This window comes from Parasteatoda tepidariorum, chromosome 9 (genome assembly GCF_043381705.1).
Source record: "Parasteatoda tepidariorum isolate YZ-2023 chromosome 9, CAS_Ptep_4.0, whole genome shotgun sequence".
Taxonomy (NCBI): Eukaryota; Metazoa; Arthropoda; class Arachnida; order Araneae; family Theridiidae; genus Parasteatoda; species Parasteatoda tepidariorum.
In genome coordinates this window covers 5067477-5090949 of record NC_092212.1, presented here as the reverse complement: position 1 = coordinate 5090949, position 23473 = coordinate 5067477, and the positions used below count along the sequence as shown (strand labels likewise).

The 23473-nt window shown below is 31.9% G+C and overlaps 1 protein-coding gene across 1 annotated transcript in view; it reads right to left on the bottom strand.

Moving 5' to 3' along the window:
* Window positions 1-621: 621 nt before the first annotated feature.
* The window catches only part of LOC107446137 (multidrug resistance-associated protein 1), a 46830-nt gene continuing 23978 nt past the window's right edge, over window positions 622-23473 (bottom strand). Inside the window, exons 9-21 of the mRNA XM_071185318.1 lie at window positions 22338-22512; window positions 19300-19554; window positions 19055-19120; window positions 17104-17241; window positions 13587-13733; window positions 11246-11330; window positions 8885-9078; window positions 7211-7387; window positions 4891-5058; window positions 4440-4630; window positions 2860-3013; window positions 781-876; window positions 622-678 (exon numbers count right to left, since the gene is read on the bottom strand). Coding sequence (XP_071041419.1) covers window positions 622-678; window positions 781-876; window positions 2860-3013; window positions 4440-4630; window positions 4891-5058; window positions 7211-7387; window positions 8885-9078; window positions 11246-11330; window positions 13587-13733; window positions 17104-17241; window positions 19055-19120; window positions 19300-19554; window positions 22338-22512 — 1903 coding nt within the window. The remainder of the gene's footprint in view (window positions 679-780; window positions 877-2859; window positions 3014-4439; window positions 4631-4890; window positions 5059-7210; window positions 7388-8884; window positions 9079-11245; window positions 11331-13586; window positions 13734-17103; window positions 17242-19054; window positions 19121-19299; window positions 19555-22337; window positions 22513-23473) is intronic.

Here is a 23473-nt window from a genome sequence, read left to right as displayed (position 1 = left end):
TCAATAAGGTGTTGACCCGCCTCTAGCCTGGATACAAGCTGCCACACGGCGTGGCATAGACCGATAAAGCTCCCGGATGGTCTCTTGCGGTATTTCCTGCCAAATTCGATCCAATTGTCGAACGAGGTCATCAACATTCCGTGCCAGATGCAATCGCCTTCCCATCATATCCCAGACATGCTCGATGGGAGAGAGATCTGGTGATCTGGCAGGCCAAGGAAGAGTTTGACAAGCTTGCAGACAGTTCATAGCAACACGTGCCGTATGTGGTCTGGCATTGTCCTGCTGAAAAACCAGCCCAGGGCGCTGCAAAAGGAACGGTAGCAAAACAGGTCTTAGGATGTCGTCGACGTACCGCTGTGCAGTAAGTGTACCTCTAATGACGACCAAAGGGGTCCGGCTGTCAAAGGAAATGGCACCCCAGACCATAATGCCTTGTTGAGGGCCGGTGTGGCGTGCAATAGTGAAGGCAGGATCCCCCCTCTGCCCTGTGCGTCTCCAAGCACGCCTTCGATGATCGTCAGGACACAGTTGGAAGCGGGATTCGTCGCTAAAGACTATACGTCCCCAGTCGGCATCATTCCAGCCTGATCTGTTCAAAACATTCATGCATACGAAATTTCAAAGCAATCGGATGATTGCTTCTTGGTGCGTCGATTTTTTTGTTATAGCGTGTAGCTTGAATGAATTGTATTTTATAAGTTTTTAATGAAAGTAATTTTCTAAAATTTTTGTAACTTTTTTTACATTAAATATATATAACCATATATTTAATCTTACCTCCATTATAACGTAGCATAAATATCCAAATATAGTTAGAACCCATAAAGGGCAACTCATGTTCTTCATATAAGTCCAATACACGTGGCGATGTACCTGCAATCAAAAATAACTACGTAAATGTTTTATTGACACAGTTATTATGAACCGAGTATTTTTGATTGTATATTATACTGCAAATGCACGACTGGAGATTGCTTTACCAGAATAACAAGACCAAAAGCGTTACTAACGAAATATGTCATGTCTTAATATGGAAAGAAAAATCACCAGTGCTCAAAATGTTAGGAAGTGGTAACACTTTTAGTTGATTTTCTAAAAAAAGGTTCCGATGAATCGGTAAATTTTAATAACCCATGCTATTTTAAAACATAGCAGACTCCATTTGGGCACCTTTTGAATAAACATTAAAAAAAAAAGCCTTTGACTGGAAGTGCAAGTCAAGATTTTATTTTAGCTATTGCAATATTATCGTTGTATGATACCAATATTGTATAATACCAATATTATCGTTGTTTTATTTTAATAATTTACGAAGTAATTGTGATTGGCATTGAATACAAATCTTCTAAACCATGATTGATTAATCGTAATAACGACTAATATATTTTAAGAAAAATAGAATGAAAATGAAATGTGTTTGCTACCACGTATTGCAAGATCTCTGAAATCACATGTAAACATTTCATCCAAAATATAATGTTTTGCACACACAATGTATACGTAGCACAATGTATACATTGTGCTGCCCAAAATAAAGCAAACAAATGTGATTAAAACATTGATGGAAGTTGTAGTAAATAAGTTTCTGTAGTAAAATCAGTTTCTGTTCCGTAAATAAGATAAATACTGTTAAATAACCATATATGGCAGTACTTTTACTTTCGTTACTTGTACCGCCGGAACAAGTAAAAAGTACGTACTTTTACTTGTACTTCGTTACTTTTTAAATTTAGTACTTTTACTTGTACTTTCGTTACTTTTTTAGGGAAAAAGTACAAGTATTTGTAACGGAAATGTCGAATAAAATCGTTACCTTTTCTAAAACTCGGTAAGCTTTCTAAAAAAAAAAAATTTATTAAAAAAAATGCTTATGTTTCTTTATTTTATAAAACTAATGTGCAATGTATATGCATTCACAGCTAACTTCTTGTTTAAATACCTTGACGTTTTAAAATTGTCATTCCTGAAAGGGAAAAGACGGCGCTTTCGATCTTTTTTGGACTGCAACTATCATTGTGAATGTGGTGTTCTCCAGAATTGTGTTTCCAGAATATTCATCTTCTGAAAATTGCCTGTGATAAAGGATGACATGAATAGCAAAAGTTTTGAATACCAGTGGTTATCGTCTCAAGGGGGGTTGGAATGAACAAATGCCCATATGAATACNTTTTTTTAAAAATACTTGTACTTTTACTCGTTACTTTTTAAAAGTAACGTTGCCATATATGTAAATAACACCTCATCTGAGTCCAAGCATTAAATGACAGTAAAAAAGTGACGAGACAAAATCGTGCCATGTGATTGAACCAACAGAGACTGTAAAAAAAGCTTGGACAAAATTATAAAAGGAAAAGAGGAGGGGGGGAGTTTGAAGGTGTGGTTTGGTGGGCATTTCTTGCCCTCAAAATTTTTAAAAAAATTAGTAGAGATCCCCAAATATTGAGAAAAGATGTGATTCGAGAAAGATTATTAACTTAATTATGAATTTTTTTTTCAATATGGAATGATTCCCAAAATTCAAGGTCGGTTGATGAAGAGCAGTATTTAATTGTTTCAGCAGAATAAAACACAAACAGAAGTAAATTGTTAGAATCAAAATTTCCTGCTAAAAAATCTGATGTAAATTATTTAAAGTTATCCAAGTTGATTTTTTTATCTACCTCACTGCTTGTTTCCCTTCTTTCTTGTAAATGCATCTAATCTTATAAAAATATTTTGTTACTTGCAATGGGTTTATATTTCTTTTTAACAGAAATTATCCATCAACAGAAGAATTATGCTTAATTACAAATATAAATTTAAAAACTATCTCCCTATATTAAAAAATTAAATATAACGATTTTTTATGCTACTTACTTTTCCAACTTCCATTCTCTCATCTTCAATCAATCGATACGTTTTTTCGGCGTCTCTTGCGTCAAAAGATGCAATTAATTTTTGTTCTTTACTCAAGCCATCGTCTGAAGTTTTTGAATAAGCAGAATCAGTAGATACGTATCTGCAGAGCATTCTAAATATCAAATGTAAATATAGATGATATGTAACGTATTTTGTTAAAAAGTTATTTCATTGTAACAGATAAAGGTTACATGGTAGATATTAAAGTTACTATGGAAATCTAAAAAGAAGCTGAAATTAAAGTATAAATATAAAAAACCAAAATGAATAAATAAACAGTTAATTTTAATATTTTGTTAAAACATAACTAAAAATATTCCTGAGCAACAATGAATTTTTTAAAGACATTGTGATTTATTTATTATATGATTTATGTGTGAATTATTTATTTATTGATCTATTATGTTTTGAGAATTTCAAGGATAATATTATGGATATTATTACTTATATCATTATGGAAATGATTTAATATGTTAAATTTTATATAGGTATATTGAAGTAATTTTTTACACATTCAAAATGTTTTCACCTATATATTAACAAAGATGACAAAATTCATCAAAAATTTTTCCTTTTATTTCCTCACCATTTTGGCGAGAATCGTGATCAACTTCCCACTACTGAGGAACTGCAATTTATTTTTTTTTGCTCTATTAAAGATGTTTTTTAAAACTCTTTTTTCCAATGGAAATAAATAAACAATAAAATTATTTTATTGGCTTAAGCTTGAGGCGAATCTATGAATTTAAAACATATTACAATTCTTTGTCATGTGAAAAATATTAAACTTTTTGTCCGTTTTATTTATCTATGGTATGAAACCGACAAAAAACGTAAATACCTATAACGCTATTAAACATTTTTTTTTAAAACATTGTCAATTTTTAGAAATTTTCAACCTAAACAAAAATTATTTTAATTATCTGATATTTTTCACTTTTTGCACATAATATGAACCCAAATCATATTGTGGTTTTAACTGTCAAAAGAAAAGGACCGGAAGTGGATTATTTTTGCAAAAATTGTGAGTTTTTTCCATATCGACAAATATCCTACAAGTTAACGGATTCTGGTTAATCAATTATAAAACTTCATTTAACTCTCATATAGCTTTTACAATTTCGTAGTAGTTATAAAATATAAAAATTTCATATTACTCAATTAAAAAAACTATATATATTTCATACAACGGCAGAGCTCCACTTCTATGTTTCTCTTTTCGCTTTTAGTTTGTTTCTTTCTGCTTTGTGTAAATAAGAAGAGTTATTCCTGGTAGCAAAGGAAAAACAAGACCCGATTTTCTTTACAAAATAGAGCGTCGATCAGTAATAAATATTTCAGAATAGCCAAAGAATATAATAAAGAATATAGTAAACATAATTATAACTTGTTCTACTTCTCATTTTTCCAATGAAATACTAAATTTTTAAAGCAAATTTAATTGCGAATTTGAAAAAAAGCTAGCTGTTTGAACAAAATTTAAACTTCAAGGGATAACACAGCTTATAACGTAATAAGAACTGAAGATGAAAAGTTACTTTTTATCTTCCTCTGTGTTTTCCTCTAAATTCATTTGGCTTGTGTGTTCTTGAATAAATTCCTTAAAAGATCCATTTTGACTCATCAATTCTCGATAAGAGCCGGTTTCATCAATTCTGCCATCCTTCATGCTGACAATTATATCCACTTTATGCAGTACCGACACATCATGGGTAACGAGAATTCTGCTCTATAATCGAAAATTATAAATCATAAGAGTTAGCCATGAAATAAAGAACTGAACAGATACAAGTACCTGAAGAAACAATTTATGATTTTTTTTATCGACGTAGTACTAATAAGTATTGAAAAGTCGTAATGTCTATCAAATGTCGTAATTTTTAACAAAACTTAAGAATTCAGCAAAAGTTTAGATGTTTAAACATGATTCAACTCTTCTTATATAGTACAAAGCTATTTACAGTTACTGATAATTTATTAATATCTTACTTTTTTTCTCAGTAATCCATCGTTTCCAATGATGTCATCGAAGAGTGCTTTACGAACGTGAACATCCACTGCACTGAGTGTGTCGTCCAGGAGGAAGATGTCTTTGTCTTGATATACAGCACGCGCCAAACTGACACGCTGCTTTTGACCGCCACTCAAATTTACTCCCTACAAATCATAAAATAATAATAATAATAAGTACATTTATATTTACTTATAGAAATAAGCAGTACAAGTAAACCAATTTCTCTTCGTTACAATCAAAGTTAAGAAGTGGACTGGAAAAATTAAAAAATAATAAAAACCTGAATAAATTTAAATAACGATAATCGAATTTCTAAGGGCCAAGTCACAATCATCATGGTTTAAGAGGACGCCTTAACACGTGAGACACTTTTCGTCGCAACTTCTCTTCCTCCACCAAAACTAATTTAAAAATTTAGGAACAGAAAAAGTTTTTTATTTTTATTTCCAGTGTCCAACTTTTTAGAATAACCCACTTGGTCATCTAAGGGCATATTTGTTGGCCACTCTTTCATGGGCACCCTATAAGATGGGCCAACGTTGCTCCTACAATAAGGACAGATAGTACGAAGGGAAGAACATCCATGGCTTTCCCGGGATTCGAACCCAGAACCTTTCTGGTGCAAGGGCAGTTCCCTAACCCCTGCACAAGCCGGTCGGCAGAACAGAAAAAGTAAGTTCAAACAAACTGAAAGTATGCCATGAAGTTTCCACGAAGAAATTTTTTTAAACATCAAAACGAAATTAAATTATTAGAAGAAAACTTGCTATTACACTATTTAGAAATTATCTTCCACTAATTTGTTTGCAATTTGAAATTTTTAGAGCAATCAAAACGTCATGGCTTACTCTAGGTCAGTCTGTACTCACTTTCTCTCTCTTTCTAATTTTAAGTTCGTAATGGAGGTGAAAGTGAACTTACGGAGAAAAATTTCTCACCTGGTATGACGTCCTCTTAAGAGTTAGACCGTTCTGATGATCATATAGTACAGACAATATTTGGACTAACAAAATCAGGTAAAAAGCGTACTTTCTAATTTTGATCATTCCCATTTTTGACAGCTTTGGGTTTTTGAGACACAAAATATGAGACGAAGTCGAAATCGAGAAAAATGGGTTCCAATTTCTCCCGTTATGCCAACTAAAAAATGGGGACCATATTTTCCAAAATGCCACTATCTACATAGTTTAGAGGTTAGAAAACCGAATTAAAAAGAAACGTGAATAAAAAAGACAAACAATAAAACTTATGGTTTTCTGTATTCTGGTATGATAGAATTAATATTTCTATGACTACTGCAACAAGCAAAAGCCTAAAAACGTATGAGGAAAAAAGTATGTAAAGTTTATTCAGTGAAAACCCCAGCAGATATTATGAGATTTTTTTTCCTTAAGATTACTGTGTCCTGACTTATTTTCCGACACGTTGTTTAAGTAATCGTCATAAATTAAATTTTTCTTAATCAATAATCTTAAATCACAAATCTTGCTATCATTTAATATATAAGAATCAGCAAAAAGTGGTATTTAGGTAATTTACTTTCTTCGAAATAAATGTTAGTACTTAATCAATTGCTGTATTAAATTTTAAATTATTTAAACATAATTAACCCCCCTTTTAGCTTTTTATTAATTTTGTTTAACTAGTTAAATACGACTGCCGCGATATATATAATTTTATAATTAATTAGTAAAGCATACGAAAAATTTCCAGATTTTAGTATCTTCGATAGTATTACTTCTAATGGTACATTGGAAAACCAATACAATGTGCATAGAATGAAAAATTAACACAGAGTACTAAAAGTTCAAGAAAAAACATAAAACTACGTTGTCCATCCTAGGATGTAACAATGGAAAAACGTAAATCTAGGTGACTCGTGTTAGAGTGACAATGAAGATAAAAAAAACGTCATTTTATGTAACCCGTCCGCTAAGTGTTAATTTCATGTATATTACATTATACTTGAATACATACCCTCCAACTTATGAGGATTTTGAAAATAATTCTTTCTAGTGGTAGCGAACCAAAGTAGAAATTTTTAAAGCAAATGGATCTCTCATAAAACTTTTATCAGAACTTAAGAATCTAGCCATATGGCCTGCACTTTTATAAGTAATAGTGGACAAGTTACGCTAAAATTAATTTTTTTTTAAATATTAAGACATTAATTTTGCTACCGTCTGAAAAGAAGATTTCTGAAACTACGGAAATTCCGTAGCAGTTGGAGGGTATGCTTGAATAGATGACTAAACTCATTTCTCATAGTTTTAAGTTATTTGGAAGGAATTTTACCTTTTCACCAATTTCTGTGTTGTCTCCAGCTGGCAAAATTTCCATATCAGGCCTTAAGCAACAAAGATGCAAAACTTTATTGTATTTTCCTTCAACTAAATGCTTCATCATCAAAATATTTTCTTTAACTGTACGATTCAAAATCCAGGCTTGCTGTGGAACGTAAGCCAAACTTCCCTGGGAAAAAAGTCATGAAATAAAAATTTAAACTTTATGAAACACAATTACTTAATTAGTACTATATAATGGAACTAATCTTCGGGAAGTTTTTTTTTTATTTATTATGGGCATAGCTCAAAATGAGTATTTAAAAAAATACACCTCGAAATGTTTGTATAAGAGACTGGACATAGTCCAAATTGCGTTTTAAGTAAATTCGATGTTGCCTGAAACGCGTGTATAACAAAAGTGACACACTTCAGAATGCGTGTTTGAGAAAATGAACATAAAATTTGATTCCATTTTTTAAACATTAATATTTTTTGCCTCTCGGAGGCTGCGTGGTAGTGCTTCGTGCTGTCGTACCACAGATCTTGGTTCAGTCCTCTGGCCGGGCATGGTTGACTCAGCCTTTCATCCCATCAGTGGGTCGATAAAATGAGTACCAAGCATGATTTGAAACTAAACACTGGGGGTTCGGCGTTGGGCTGAAAACCCGATCGGAACATCTGCTCTTGCACAGCAGAGCCCAATGGTCAAGAAAACTAAGATGGGCTGAAGCGCCACTGAGTTTAGTTTAGTTTTAGTTGCAAAAATTGTTTCTATTTTTACGAACAAACTGATGGTTCCAATTAAATTCGTACTGTGATGTTATTCATTTACCGAAATCATGCTGTACGATTTTTTAAATTATTCGTTTTTTAAAACACAATGTAAGTCAATAATTGTATTTACAAGATTTTCACGGCTTCCATAAATTAATAATAGTCGTAATAAATTTAATTTATTTTGCAAACTTTTAAAAATCACTTTATGGTTTATCTGAATTACCACTTAATCTCAGTATGAAGACATAGCTGAAAAAGCTATATTTGTAATATAGCCAGCTACCCCGATCCCAAAGTCTGAGAATTTACTCCGTATTATTTATAGTGCTTAGTACTTGTAAGTATTCCTCATATGGTAATTAAGTTTGGATTGAACATTAACCCTCTCGCGCCGACTGTCACAAATACGTGCCAACATAAAACCGTATCAATCAGGGTAAAAAGATAAAACTGGTAATCAAAGTATTTCTTCAGCAGTTTATTTGTGGGCGGAGTTATAATTGTTTGATTTATCTAATTTACCATTACTTTGTTCAAAATAAAACTATTTAGTTATACTTTGATCCAACATTGATTATATATATGATTAAACTAACAATAATTAAAGTAAAAGCAAAGTAAGTCTGTCAAATTAGCAACGACTGCATTTAAGCTACCGTTTTTTATTTAATTACAACTTGATTCTGATTTTGTACGAATGCTTTTCTGAATCACCCGTCTCCAAGGGGTTAAAAGGTGAATTCTTAGCTGTTTTTTTTTAATTTTAGAGCTGTGTCAATTTTTAACACGCATTTTGAGCCGTGATTAAAATAAAAAGCACGCTGTTCCTTCCCATGGACGCTAACAGCTCACATGCGTTAATAGAGAGATTTAAAAAAAATATATATGCTCGTCTCAAAATATTTACTTTTATATCTACAGATCCATCCATTCTATTGATCTCTCCGAGAATTGCTGACAATAATGATGATTTACCCGATCCCACAGGTCCAATGACAGCAACCAACTTGCCTTTAGGTATATGCAACTCGATGTCATGTAACGTGCTCTCTTCTTCTCCTGGCCATCTGAATGACGCTTTTCTTATTGTTAAAATATCCCCTGCAGGATAGATTCTTATGTTATCTGCTATGTAAAATTTAGAAAAAAATCTAATTTTTATTCATAGTTACAATTTAAACATGGATACGATTGAGAATAGCAGACACTAAACAAGAGATCCCAACAGGCAATCTCAAGCTTTTTAGTGGCGATAATTTCATCTAGGTGAGCAGAGTGTGTATTCGTTTCCCAAACCTTAAACATTTTAATACTCGATTTCATAGGTACTAAATACAAATTTAAATTGCTCATATGTCATAGTAGGCACAATTCATTTCGTGGCATCCACGCAATTGCCGTGATAAAATATTTACCTAATAAAATATTAAATATAGTATATGGTATAAATGCTTTATTGTTACTCTGAGATTTCTCAATTAGGCAGTTAATCGTAATTATCACAATATATAGCCTTTATCAAAAGAATGTATTTTGATATATATATNCAAAAAAGTTACATAAAATATTGTTCATGAAATAAATTTCATATTATAACAATATATGATTGCTTCGTTTAAATATAATCAGATATATTGGTTTAATTTCAAGCAATAAATATATTATATATATATATATATATATATATATATATATATGGTGTGACACAAAAAGCTGCCATTAATCTTTTTATGTTATTTCGTTTCTATAAGACAACTCCTAATTAATTATTCTAATCGAAACACTTTCTCATACTTTTAAAAAGCCACAACCTGCTCTTAAATCTATTTTTGCCTCAAGTATGCATAATTATAAGTAAAAGACATTTTTCCCTTTACTCTTCGTGGGAATCATTCGACCTATTTCATAAACCAATAGTAATTTCTAAGATTTCCCTCTTTTTCCTAAATAGAGACATTTTTCGGATTTTTTGAAAGACTTTCCCTGCCAGAAAGACTGCTCGTCGAAGGAGTAAACTTCAAAATTACAAAAAATTCTGAAAGGTTTGGTTTTTAAAAGGTTACCACTCTATGAAATATTTTTCAAAAAGAGTAGTAGTTGGTAGGCCTGCATTTCTAAAATTAAGATTCGCACGCTATGAAATTTATGTTGCCATCACTTCGAAAAAAATTCTCATGCCGCATTGATGTAAGTTGTCACCTTTGTTAATATGTGATCATAGTCCACCACTATTTACGATTTTAGGCTTACAAGTCATCATTGATAAGATTGAAAAATACAATATATGATACTATGCATGACTGAAACTGGAGAACGTCAGCCTTGACCGGTGAATGTCAATACACAGCACATGTGTCTGTCAAAGATCAAATTCTTTATTATATTCTTGTGCATTCAGACCATCACAAGGGTATATCAATAAGATATGAAATACTCTGATGAAGTTTAAATAGAAAAACCAGGATCTGAAACAAAATTCAACAGCAGATGAAATGCTGCACAATTGTATGCAGGCTTGCTTTCTGGTGTATAAAATAATTAATTTTAGTGAACATATGGATATCAATTGCTTTTGAAAGGAAACCAGAAATAAAATGATTTTGCAACAATGTTTTTTTTCTTTTCCGGGGTATATGCAGACCTAAATGTGTATACTGTGTTTTGGAAAGTAATCATAAAAGAACATTGATGTAGGGAATACCGAACACCAGCATTTAAACTTAATTAATCATCAGTGTTTGAAATGCTTGCAAATGTACACCGGATTGTGGTACATTATCTTTAAAAAGTATCACAGTAAAAAATACAAGGTAAATATATGCATGACAGAGGCTGGTGAGTGGAACTTTAGAAAGATTGGAGATTAGCTTGGTTGGTGATTGGAACTTTAGAAACATTAGTGTAGGGCAAAAGTATGCCGGCAAGTGTATAAAGAACAAAATAGATTGAAGAAATAACAGAGTTAGATGACATCTTTAGTGTAAGTATAAAACATCATGCCTCCTACAATAAAAATAGAAATGAAATCCTCTAAAAACTAGTTTTTTTTCTTCTCGTTTACGAATAAATGGTAGAAGCTTTTGTTTGGTGATTGGTTGTTGAAATTTTGATTAAAATGAATGGGAATGCTTCTAAAATATATTTTACAAAAGAAAAAGAAACATAGTTACTAATTACTATTTAATTCTGTAGTAATTAGTTATATAAAGTTACTATTATTATATAAAGTAATAGTCATTAGTTATAGAAGTTAGTTATATGACGATACCTTCTTCAGGTTCAGTTCCAATAGCTTCTGGATCCATGTTTTCTGCAGCAAAAAAAGTTCGCAAACGTTCCAAAGCTACGCCAGTCTTGAGAAATGAAGAAAAAAATATTTTGTAACTGTCATAAGTCAAAAGTAACTTATATAGTAACCACAAATTTATTTTTATTATAGTATAATATAATATAATATAATATAATATATATGTGTATATTGAGACCAGTCTGGGCAACATACTAAGACCGGCATTGCTACAAAAAAATTTTTTTAAAAATAGCTGGGCGTGTGATGGCTNGCTTAAAAGGTGCTTATTTTTTGTTGAAAAATCTGGCTACTCACCGTGTTAATTTAAAACAAATTCCAGCTTTACCCTAATTATTTCTGTGTTAAATTGACCTATATTACTATTTTTCAAACTGGAAGTTTCATTTATTATTATTTTTTTTTTTAGATCACCGTGGAAGCACCATTAGAGCATCCTTTTTTTGTATACAAACGAGGCTGGTCTTCATGCTCTCCAGAACGATCGGCACAACGTTATGGGCTTTCATGTCACAAATTAAAAATTGGAGACACGTGTATTTCACTTACAGATAAAAGTGATTTCGAAAACTGTGAACAGAAAAACGTGAACTCCTGTGAAACAAATCTAAATACGTTAGATAAAAATCAAAATAAACTTGAAAAACCTACAGAAGACTTAAAAATTGAATCTGAAAACTTACCACTTATCACAAATTCTTCTTTAATGGAAAAAAAGTTAAAGTTGATTGCAGAAAAAACATCTTTTAAAGCAGATCAATCTACAATATCTAGAAAACGAAAAAGACGATGGTCAGCCCCTGACAATCTTTCCCAGAATGAAGAAGGTTCCAGTTCTTAATATAAATTGTAAATTTTTTTTATGCGTATTTACAGTGTGACCCATAAATGACTGACATTCTTCCTTGTATAGATGGTATTGCCATCTGTTGGAAATTTAACTACTAATTGTAGAAATTTATGAAAGAAAAATATTTTATTTTCTTATTTAATACAAGATAAGCAGGTTTTTTTCCCCCAAAAGCCCTAGTTAGTGATTATTAAGTTTTAGATTTTTTTCTTTCTGTTTCATATTATAAAATTGACATTTATTCGATATTTATAGAGCCGCATTCAAATTTCTGCATTTAATTCCAACTTATGAATGGAAATTGCAAAGCAGTTTTTAATGTTCAAAATAATTCAAACTACTGAATTCTCACTGTTCTGAATTTCTACTGTAGAAAATGATAATCAGTTATAAATTAATTTTTGTATTTTCTGATTTTTTTTTATTATTTTTTTTTATTCTTACTTCTATTCCTGGTTTTATAAATTAAAACTGTTTCAGGATTATTAAAAGTAGGTGTTTTTAGCTAACTCACTATAAATATAAATATTAACAGATTTTAAAAAATAGATATTTTTAAATAATTCAGCCTATCTGAATCTTGAAAATTATTCTTTAAAAGTAGGCTAATTGTCGGAAAAAAAATTCTTAACTACTACTTTAAAAGTGTATTTAAGACTTTTTTGTTATTGATATAAGATATTTATATATATATATATGTGTGTGTGTGTGTGTGTGATAAAATGGGAAAATAGTTATGTACAATATTTACACTGTTTGCAAAACTTCTTAGATAATTTACCACCCTATAAGAAACAGGCTACTAATGGGCTGTGTGTAATATTTTCCTTTAAGAATTCTTTGCTGAAGATATCATTGAAACTTTGCCTTGTCACATTTTTCTGCTTTACTAAAAAAATTGGCATTCAGTGAGGCAATGTATTGTGAGAGTTTTGAAAGATTTAAGTCTTCTCTTATAGTTAGATTCCTAACGTAGTAAGGAAATATTGCAATGGATTGCAATATTTTATTAGGTAAAATGTCAAGTTTAATAAGTGATCTGGAGTTGTGCACTATGCTGGTGATGCATAAGTGGTTATCGGTCTTATGCTTTTTATATATAGTGGTGTTTTTAGGTGAAGAGGAAATGAACGGTTTCCTATTAGGTGGGCTCAGAGCTTAGAACGCTCTGCAAGCTTTTGGGATGTTGTCTTTTATATGGTCATTCCATGTAAGTTTATTATTTAATGTCAGGACAAGATATTTAGTTCTTTCATCACTGGAACACTTCTCCCCAACAATAACATATGTGTCTCCAAATTATTGTATTAATGAACAATCTTTCATGTTAACTTTTAGAAAACAAGAAATAAACATATGACAGAAAATGAAATACCACTGTAATAATTTGAGGGACCACTGGACGCTCTATTTGTAGTAAAAAAAATAAATGAATAGTTTGATTATGTTCACCTGTATCAATTCCGAAATGGATTCGGGCAAAATGAACAAGCCATACTTTAGCTGCTCCATGAGAGTGATTGTAACAAATGCTTTCGTTGGATCCAAGACATTTTTATTATCCATAAATAAATAGGTAGCAAAACTTGCCACAGAAATCTATGGAACAGCATAAATATTTTGTGAGTGAAGCCAAAATCTACATTGTTTGTCTATATAAAAAATTGCATTTCTAAAAAAAGAAAAGAAATTACCATAATAACAAAGCTCTTACAGACTAAATTGACACAATCGGGCACGGCAAACATTAAAAGTTTAAAAGACTATAAAGAAATTATCTGTAATGAATAATTTCGAGAATACACCTTTTTACCTCATTGTATATAAAGGATCATCTAAAAAAATATTCTAAATTTATTTTCGTAAATGGAAATTTTAGCCATCATTTCGTTGAAAATAAATTGCATTTTAACTCCATAAAAAATAACAATTGTAAGAACAAATGTAGGTTCTTGTACGGTTACGTTCTTCATCCTCAGCCATTTACCGCTCGTTCAAGAATTTGCTTTCACGAAGGGATTTCTAGATTTAGAAAAAGAAAATTCCCTAAGATGAGACCCAGCCACCAGCCATTGTTATGAAACAGATCAAAAATATTAAAAGAAATTAAAATACTTATTTACAATTCAAATATTGGTCTGTGATATCTTGATTTTTTTTAAAAATTTAATGTGCTGAAAATTTATATATAACATCCCTTCCCGTCAAGGGAAAAAAAAGATATTTTTTAATTATTAACGCTTATTGACTAACTTCCACTTAACTATCTACTGAATTTACAAGTTAATCGAAGCCTCACCGCCTCGCAAAATAATTGTTTATAACTCATGAGTGAAGACTTGTATCAGAGATGATTTAATCGCAATTATTGAAACAATTCACTTGGATGAATAATACCAGTCATTTTGTCTGCTCTGCTTATATCTTCACATTTCCTTGGTTATGTGAGGTTTGACAACCATTCAATTTTTCTTCAGTTCATCGGAAATTTGGTGACAAAGGTAGATATGGTAGGAGTCAGGAGGTCGGGTGTCAAGTAGATTCACGTGGCCTCAAAGACTGAGACAAGCTGTAAGTCAGGACAAGTGAGGCTCCGGATTCCTCCACCTTTATGTAACTCGGCTTACTATACTCAGAACTACTGGATGATTGTTACTTACGAGTCTCTGGAGCTCTCGACCATGATACATCCTAGGTTTGTTACGCTGTGATGACAAGTCTAGAAGATGATGAAAAACTCTTACTCATTTGCGGCAGATGTTATAGATGGCTGCTATTTACCCAGACAAACTATCTTGGCCATCGGTCAATGTCTTTGATTTCTAAAAGATTCGACTTCTCTCCTCTACAATGGGTACCGAGCTCGGATTAACCTTCAAATCTCCTCTCCACCAATCACCAAGACTCATCCTTGCAGCTGCTTGATCCAGTTCAGCGCTCGGCGTTGAAAATTCGAAAAGCAGAGGAGGGAAGCTCCACCTGGTATTCGTTGATAGGTTCTCGCGACGTTACGTCATTCATCCCCAGCCATTTACCGCTTATTAGGGAATTTACGTTCGCGAAGGGATTTCCAGATTTATAAAGGGAAAATTCGCTAACACGAGACCCAGTCACCAGCCAATGCTATGAAACAGATTAAAAATATTAAAAGAAATTAAAATACTTGTTTACAATTCAAATATTGGTCTGTGATGTCTTGATTTGTTTTTGAATTTAATGTGCCGAAAATTAATATATAAGAGTGTAGTGAATATGACTCAACACAACCTTCAAGCCTCAAGGACAGCACAATTTGTTAAAGAAACAGTGATTGAGGATGCTGAAGTTTGCGGGGAAAAATTCTAAAATAAGGCTTTAACTGAACAACTTTAAAAATCTTTATTTTTTCAGATGGCTCTTCAATTCTGACGTTCTTAGTGTCTTCGACATCCTCAAACCTTGGTCCTTAAACAAATTTCAAAAATCTAGAAATTTGCAGTTTTTCATAAGAGTATAGGAATATAACTCATCAACACGACCTTCGAGACAACAAATTTTGCTGAAGGAGCAAAGATTAGGAACGTTGAAGTCAGCGAGAAAGTTCCTGAAATAGGACTTTTAACTCTTTGCACTCGGGGCTCTTTCTACAGTAAAAGAAACGGGCCCAGCTTCTCAAGGTTAAATAGAAGTATAAGAGTCGTGATTTCTCGGGGGATTGAGAGCTCGTCTTCCAATGAGATGAACCGGGTTCGACTCCCAGCCTTACTAGTAGATTCGAATTCCGCATCCGGCTTGCACTGACTACAGTGATGACGTAAAATATCCTCAGTAGCAGACAGATCATGGATTAGAATAACCTTGCATCAAGCAAACCGTAGGAGGTTTGGGGGGTTTCTCTCCATATAACGCAAATGCGATTACTTTTATAAAAAAAGTCCTCTACGAAGGCAAATTTCACCCAATACTTGATCCAAATGTTATCATGTTTTCTTGACTGGGCTCAAAATTTCAAGGATACGGAGTAGAACATTGGTATTCGTAAACTCGAAATTGGATTGGACGATTTTATAAAATAGTTGTATCACACGGCAAAATTTTTGCTTGCACGCTTACTGTATAATACCTGGAAGTCACTAAATAAAATAGTCGCTAAACATTAACACAACAATAACTATACACCAAAAGTGAATGTACACAATAATACCATGTGAAAAACACCTACACGATAAAACATTTGTAGCACATATTTGTTTATGCCAAGTGGAGATTACATTTCCACCACTTTAGCTTTAAAAAAGCATCACAGGTCGACTCCAAATATGAGTATTTGTGCTTCAAATAAATTGTGGTAGACCGAAATACCTTGTTTCTTTAAAATAAATCTTATGAATGACATCCCCTATACTACCCTTTTTTTGAGAAAGGGAACTTTTTTTAAAAGAACTTCTTTCTTCTTTTCAGCTGGGCACTTGGGCCACTATTTCATCCATCATGCTTGTTTTGATAATTGTGGTAAGAATTATTAAGTTAGCAGTCTGTGTGATGGCTGTCAGAACTTTTTAAGAGAAGGCTTCGCACAAATAGGTTAAGAAGTAAAAGTTATAGTATTTAGAGTGGTAAGTAGTTTATAAGTGAGAGTGGCACCAGGGAGGCGTCCTCCAATTGCAAAAGTTTAAAAAAGGTTACTGAAAATTTACATGGACGTACAGAAAGTACATAACGGCAGGTGAAAAACGCTTCAAAAAATATGAAATAGATATTTCGCATTGTATTTTTAGGGAGTTAGGGAGTATTATTGTAGTTTGTTTTATTGAATCAGTCCTTACAAATAATGGCCGCACTATATAAGAATATAAAGAATACAAATTTTCATGAGGTCAATATCTATCTTAAAGTCATATATTTATCTAACTTCTGTGGTGAGTAATCATATGTATTTAATCCCTTATTACCTTCTTTTTAACTATAACTAATAAAACAGTTTGCTTACCAAGATAGGTGCACAGTAAAAAATAAAAACATTGACTACTGTACACATTTGGGAGTATAAAATCAGTTTCAACTCTTTTCTTCTTTCCTCCGACACTTTTGCAGAAAATGCCGTTTCCCAGGCATATAATTTCAGTATCTGAAATGAAATAAAGATTTAAAATAAGTGAAATGAAAACTATGTGGCATAGTTAGCAACTTTTGAGCTTTTTAAAAAAAAATTTGTTCCAATTAAAAGCGAAATAATCATCTGGTTTACAGTGTTAACTCACATCAAATCAGTAAAGAGAAGTGATACTTGATGGGCTTGGCTTACTCGAAACAGAAGGGAAAGAACAGTTTCTAACGTGAACAAATGTCACGTTTCAACAATCAGTCAGAATCGAGATACCCACACTACATGACTTGCAGATATATCATTGCAACTATCTCGTCGTGACATTTTTAAATAGTAGACGTTATTATCCATATTCTTCAAGTTTTAATATTTAATTCGCTACCTACTTCGCTGCTAATTCACTACCAATTCGTTTAAATGATTTGCGGAATCATTGGCATCACTGCTGATATGGAAATAAGCATATTTTATAAACGTTAATAAATTGAGGTTTTCAAGGAAAATTGCTTTCATAATAAAATAAGAAGGAAATGCTCTATCATAAGTGTCTACAAATAGCCGTTGCCACATATTCATTTAAATTAAAAATTCATTGCATTCGTCACAAATACATTGATTTGAATTTTGCCTCTGCGTCAGTTCACTAACTGGTACTCTAATAATGCCACTAGAGGATGAATTTAAGATTTTTTTAAACAGATAGGTACAGATTCCACTCTACCAACTTTCTTCACTTTCTGGGAAAACTTCCCATAGCGTTAGCTAATTTTATTCTTTAATGCTTGATTATTATTATTTTTTTTTTTGTTGCAAATTTGATATTAAGATATTTTTGTAACCAACTTTTCTATATCTATTGCGCTGAAACTTTAAAATGTTGGGAAAATAACCTTAAATTTTTAAAGCTTTCGATTTTAATTGTCTTCCATGCTATAAAATATTATGCAAAAGGCATTGTAGTTCGCAGTCTTGCAAATACATCTGCCAAACATAGATATTGTGAGTAACATTCAATTGTAGTCTTGAATGACTTTCCTCGCAAATAATAGAGTTCTTGCCTGCATTTAGGGAAAACTTTGGTAATGTTCCGTTGTTTTCGAAAAAAGTTTTTAAAATTTCTTTGATCTGTTAGAATTTTAGAGCTTATTTTAAAACCATTCCTCGATTCAGTTAAAAAAAAATCAAATTTTTGCGATAACTTGGAATGTAGGAAAAAATTTATGTACATACCATTAATCTTTATTTAAAAGACCGAAAACTTGTAACAATCAAAGTGTTCATTTCTTTATAATTTTAATTTCTAAACTTTTTGTCTGGATTAAATTATTTGTTGTAGAAATAGCATCCACACAATCGTAAAAACATGATTGTGATTATTACCTTTGATTTGTAAGAAAATAAAAATGAATAAAAAATTCCGTAAAGATTGAGAGAATTGTGGATAATGAAATGGTTTTATTACATTATATAATGACAAACTTTTCTCACATATAGCTACATTTTCCTATTCTTATTATTTTCATTTTATGAATAAAAGAAGCATGATTAAGTCAGCTAAACAAGTTTAATTTTTTCTTTAGATGGACAATAAAATTTAAAAAAATTTTTCATAAATTAATTTTTTAAAAGAGCGCGAATAATAATTAGCAAATATATGAAGCCACTGTGACGATTGCGCAAAGATATTCATTACCCTTACAATTAACAGCTTGATATGATGCACATTAGTTTTATAGTTAACAATTTGAAATGTTGTTCATTACCTTTACCATTTGAAATTTGAAATGTTGTTCCTTAATCTTTACAGTTAACAATTTGAAGTGTTGTTCATTACCTTTATTCCACTGAGGATTTCATTCATAAACTTCAGTCGGGTGTCTTTAACTTTCATTTGTTCATCCTTTATAAAAATAAAACAAAAATACATGAGCATTATACATTCTGATTAACAATTTGCATGAAAACATCTTTATTAAAAATATAAAACAATGTGCATACATATAACAATCAAGGAAGTACAAATATAAAACAATGTGCATACATGTTCAAATCAAGGAAGATGATGAACTTAGAACTTACGGTAAGTTTTTCGCTGTATCTGGAGATGAAGTAGCCGATAGGGAGTAAGAAAATTATGACACCAAGACCAGCAAGTGTTGCCATTCCAATATACTGCCACATAATTACAAAGATGATAATAATTCTGATTGGGCAAGTAAATAGCTCTGCGCAGTAATAGGTGAAATTGGAAAGTCTCTGAATGTCTACTGATAGAAGATTGGATATAGATCCACTGGTAAATTCCTTACGAGCAGCCGGTGACAGTAAAAAGTTCTGAAAATATTAGAGAATTAATTGTTAATCATACTACAGTGTTCTTATTGCACAAGGCAACATTATTCCAATTTTTTTCTTCTATAGTTTGGTTCGGCTTGGCTGTTAACGTCGAACTCGAGTCACATTAATGGGTTGTTGTTGGTAGTTTGAGATTCATTCTTAATTATGATACAATAATAAATGCACGTGTGTATACTACAGCACCACAGATACATAGGAGGACAGATGCTGATAATAATTATCTGGTATCTAACCCCCTCTTGGAACAATAGCTAGTGGATTCTGAACCAGTCAGACACGATAAGTGCTGTACGATAAGGCACCCAGACGCTAGAACGGGGAATCGAACCCCGATCAAAGCCGTGGTAGACGAAGACTTTATCCACACAATGACTAAGTTTTTGTTTTCGGAAAGAATATTTAAACAATGCAAAATATACAGTTCGTTTCAGCTAACAAAAGAAAGACTAAAAATAATATATTGTGGATAATAATGACTCCTCTTAAATTAAAGTGTAACGGAACAATAAATAAATTTAGAAATTTTTTAACCTAATCATATTAATGTGACTCATTAGTTGTATTTTTTTTCTTGTAATTAAAATAAAAAAGTCTCTATTTACTATAAGTTTTCTTAACTCCTTATTTCTGCAATAATTATAATTTATTATCACAGAAATTATTGTAAAAACATTTTAATTTAGATTGTTGTTAAGCACTCCATTTATGGGATTCCTTCCAATACCTAAATATTGTCCACTAAGATATTGTTTCTATGCTGCTCGAAACAAAGGCAACCGTTATAAAATTTAACGTAGTATTTGTTAATCTACTCTTTATCTTTATATTAGTTTTTTTGTTTGTTTATGGGGGAGAAAAAATCGGCTCAATAGTCTATTTTCAGTGGAACTCACCAACAGTAAGTTGTAATAAATAGAAATGTATTTATTTATTTATTATTATTACTTTTTTTTTTTGGTAAGTACTTTTAAAAATGGATTAATTTTTCAGCGGAAATAGTTCGCTTATTTCCTCAATAGATGGTTGCACTGGTTGGCTCCTCCTATTAGCGAATTTTTTTTTTAAAGTTTTGATGGTGTAAAACATGATTTACCTCCAGATGGCACCACTATAATAAGTTTTAAATTTATTCACAATAGTAATATTTCTCTTAAAGTTTAATTATCTTTTTAAACAGAGATTTTTGGGTTGAAGTATATGTATTTAAGTTTATTTATATGTAATTAGTATTGTTTTTATCACTTTTATAAAATATTAGTCCATTTGTGACTGTTTTTATCATGGACCTTTTTTGTTGTTGTGACGTTCGCTGGTATTGCACTGCTGCTCGTAGGAGAAAAGGTCGGTTTAAGATTCAGTCGCTTGCTGATATAAGGATAAAAGGTGGGGAAGAATGGCTGAGAGGATGATGAACTAAAGCCGGAGTCGCTGAGTGTATGAGCTAAGGCCGGAGCCAGTCAGTGGATGAGCGGAAGTTTTGAGCGAAGTTACGCCAAAGCCGCTAAGTTGATGAATGAAAGTGATGAGCTGAGTTTGGACGGAGCAGCTAAGTCCGAATATGTTTGTCTATCCAAGGCGTTCCAATGCTGAAAGTCTGTTGATCCACGGGTGCTTACTGCCAAGCTGAAGCCTGGAAAGAGTTTGAGTGTGCTGTCTATCAGAAACTGGAATGTTGACCTGATCCAGGGATGCCAACTTGCTCCGGACAGCAAATATATATTTTAAAGTGGTAGTTTATCAATTGTGATTCTTGGTTTAATAAATTCAATTTAGTAGATTTTTATCCACCACTATTTCTAAATAATTTGTAGATTTATATGATTCACCACTTTAGAGTGCTTATGTAATGCTACACCTTTTAAGAAACAATCAAAAATAATCAAATATTTGCGAAATCTACTTGTAGTAATTTACCGCTTTTTTAATTATTTTGTCTTGTCCGGAGCAGTTGGCATCTCTGCTGATCCACGAGTCGGGTGGCAATACCGGTGGGCGTTCCAGGGATTTGGTCCGTAATTTGATTTGAATTTAAAAACTCCAAGTTCGATTTTAGTACAGTTTTAAAAGAATAATTTACCTTGACATTTAATTGCTTCTACTAGATTTTAAGATAAATGTGTCTTTTATTCTTAATTGTTTTTACTGGCTTTGGAATATTAGAATATTGAGGCTTATATGTTTAATTGCATTTCATTGAAAGTATAATTTCGTATTGCTAAATTTTAAACTTGTAGTAACTAATAAGTTAGAAATATGTTATAGCTACTTGTTAGCATTTGGAAATTATTTGATTTTGTTTTTGTTTGAAAAAATGTAATTGGTTTCAAGTAATTCTTTGTTGATTTTTTTTGAACCTGGGTAACACTGTACCAAAGTTAATATATTAATCGCAGCATAGCGTAAAACCCAAATTTTAGAAGTAACAGTACAAAGTCAAACTTTTATAAAATAATTTTGATGTCCTGCTGTGTAAATTGTCTTAACTGAGTCACCATTCCACTAAGTCTCCTTGAAACTAAGTCATCAGTATAAAATTCAACGTATCATTTCTCAATCTTCTCATTACTTTTTTAATTATTTTTTTAATTTTGCTCATGGAGGAGTAAAAGATCATCTCAATAATCTATTTTCAGTGTATGTGATCACCAGAAAGTTATAACTTATATAAAATAGTTGTGATGCCAGGGTTTCATTTGTATTGATTGCCAAGCAAATCACGCGACATAACATAATAAACTTGTTTGATTATATTGTTTTACCTTTCTATAAACTGCATTCATGAGAGCTGACTTCATCTGAGCACCAGAGTTGAAAAAGTAATACCCTGCGAAATTATCGAATAATTTTCCCGTGGTATCGACTATGTAAAACAAACTCACATACAGCATACCTCTCCATGCAAAATAATCATGCTCAACAAAATCTATGAGACGACTGGAAAAAAAATAATAATAAATAAAAGTTTTCATGTTTATAAATTATGCACAAATTAAAAAAAGTATGTTCACCTTATTATTCACGTTGTTTTTCAAAACGTTGTTCTGTGTTTTTCAAAATTTATTGTTGAGGTAAAAAAAAAAATTTTCTTTAATTCTCTAAACCCTCAAAATCTGATTATCCCATTCGGATTTTTTTATTTTTAGCTGATTTTCAGTAAAGGGTAAAATAAAACTTTAGCATTCTTAATTAGAAAATATTTATCACTATTGACTTTTTATCTCTGTTATATCAGTTTTAAAAAAATTTGGTCGCCATGGATATTTTAATTTTTACAGAGTTAAATTTTCCACACTTGTTTTGCTAAAATATCAGGTCATGACGAGTAGTTTTAAAATTATCGATTTTTGAAATCGAAACTATAATTATAATCACCCCAGAGTGCTGCAACCGGGGAGTAACTCAACAAAAGCTCTGGACAACCGCGGGACCGGCCGTGCATCTACATTTATTTAATTTATGTTTGAGCCGTCTATATATGGACTAAATGCTTAGCTAAGTCATTATCTTACTCTGAAGAGCCAAAAAAAACTGGTACAGGCATGAGTATGCAAATAAACAGGTATGGAGCCAATCAAAGTACAGCGATGCGATCGGCAACGCGTATATAAGACAACGAGTTGTCTAGCACAGTTCTTAGATCGGTTACTGCTGCTACAATGCCAGGTTATACAGATTTAAGCGAGTTTGAACGTGGTGTTATAGTCGGTGCACGGGACATGGGACATAGCATCTCCGAAATAGCAATGAAATTAGGATTTTCACGTACGACCATTTCACGAGTATACCGTGAGTATCGGAAATCCACCAAAATCTCCAGACATGAACATTATTGAACATATTTGGGATGCCTTGCAACGTGATGTTCAGAAGATATCCCCATCCCCTCTTACTCCCA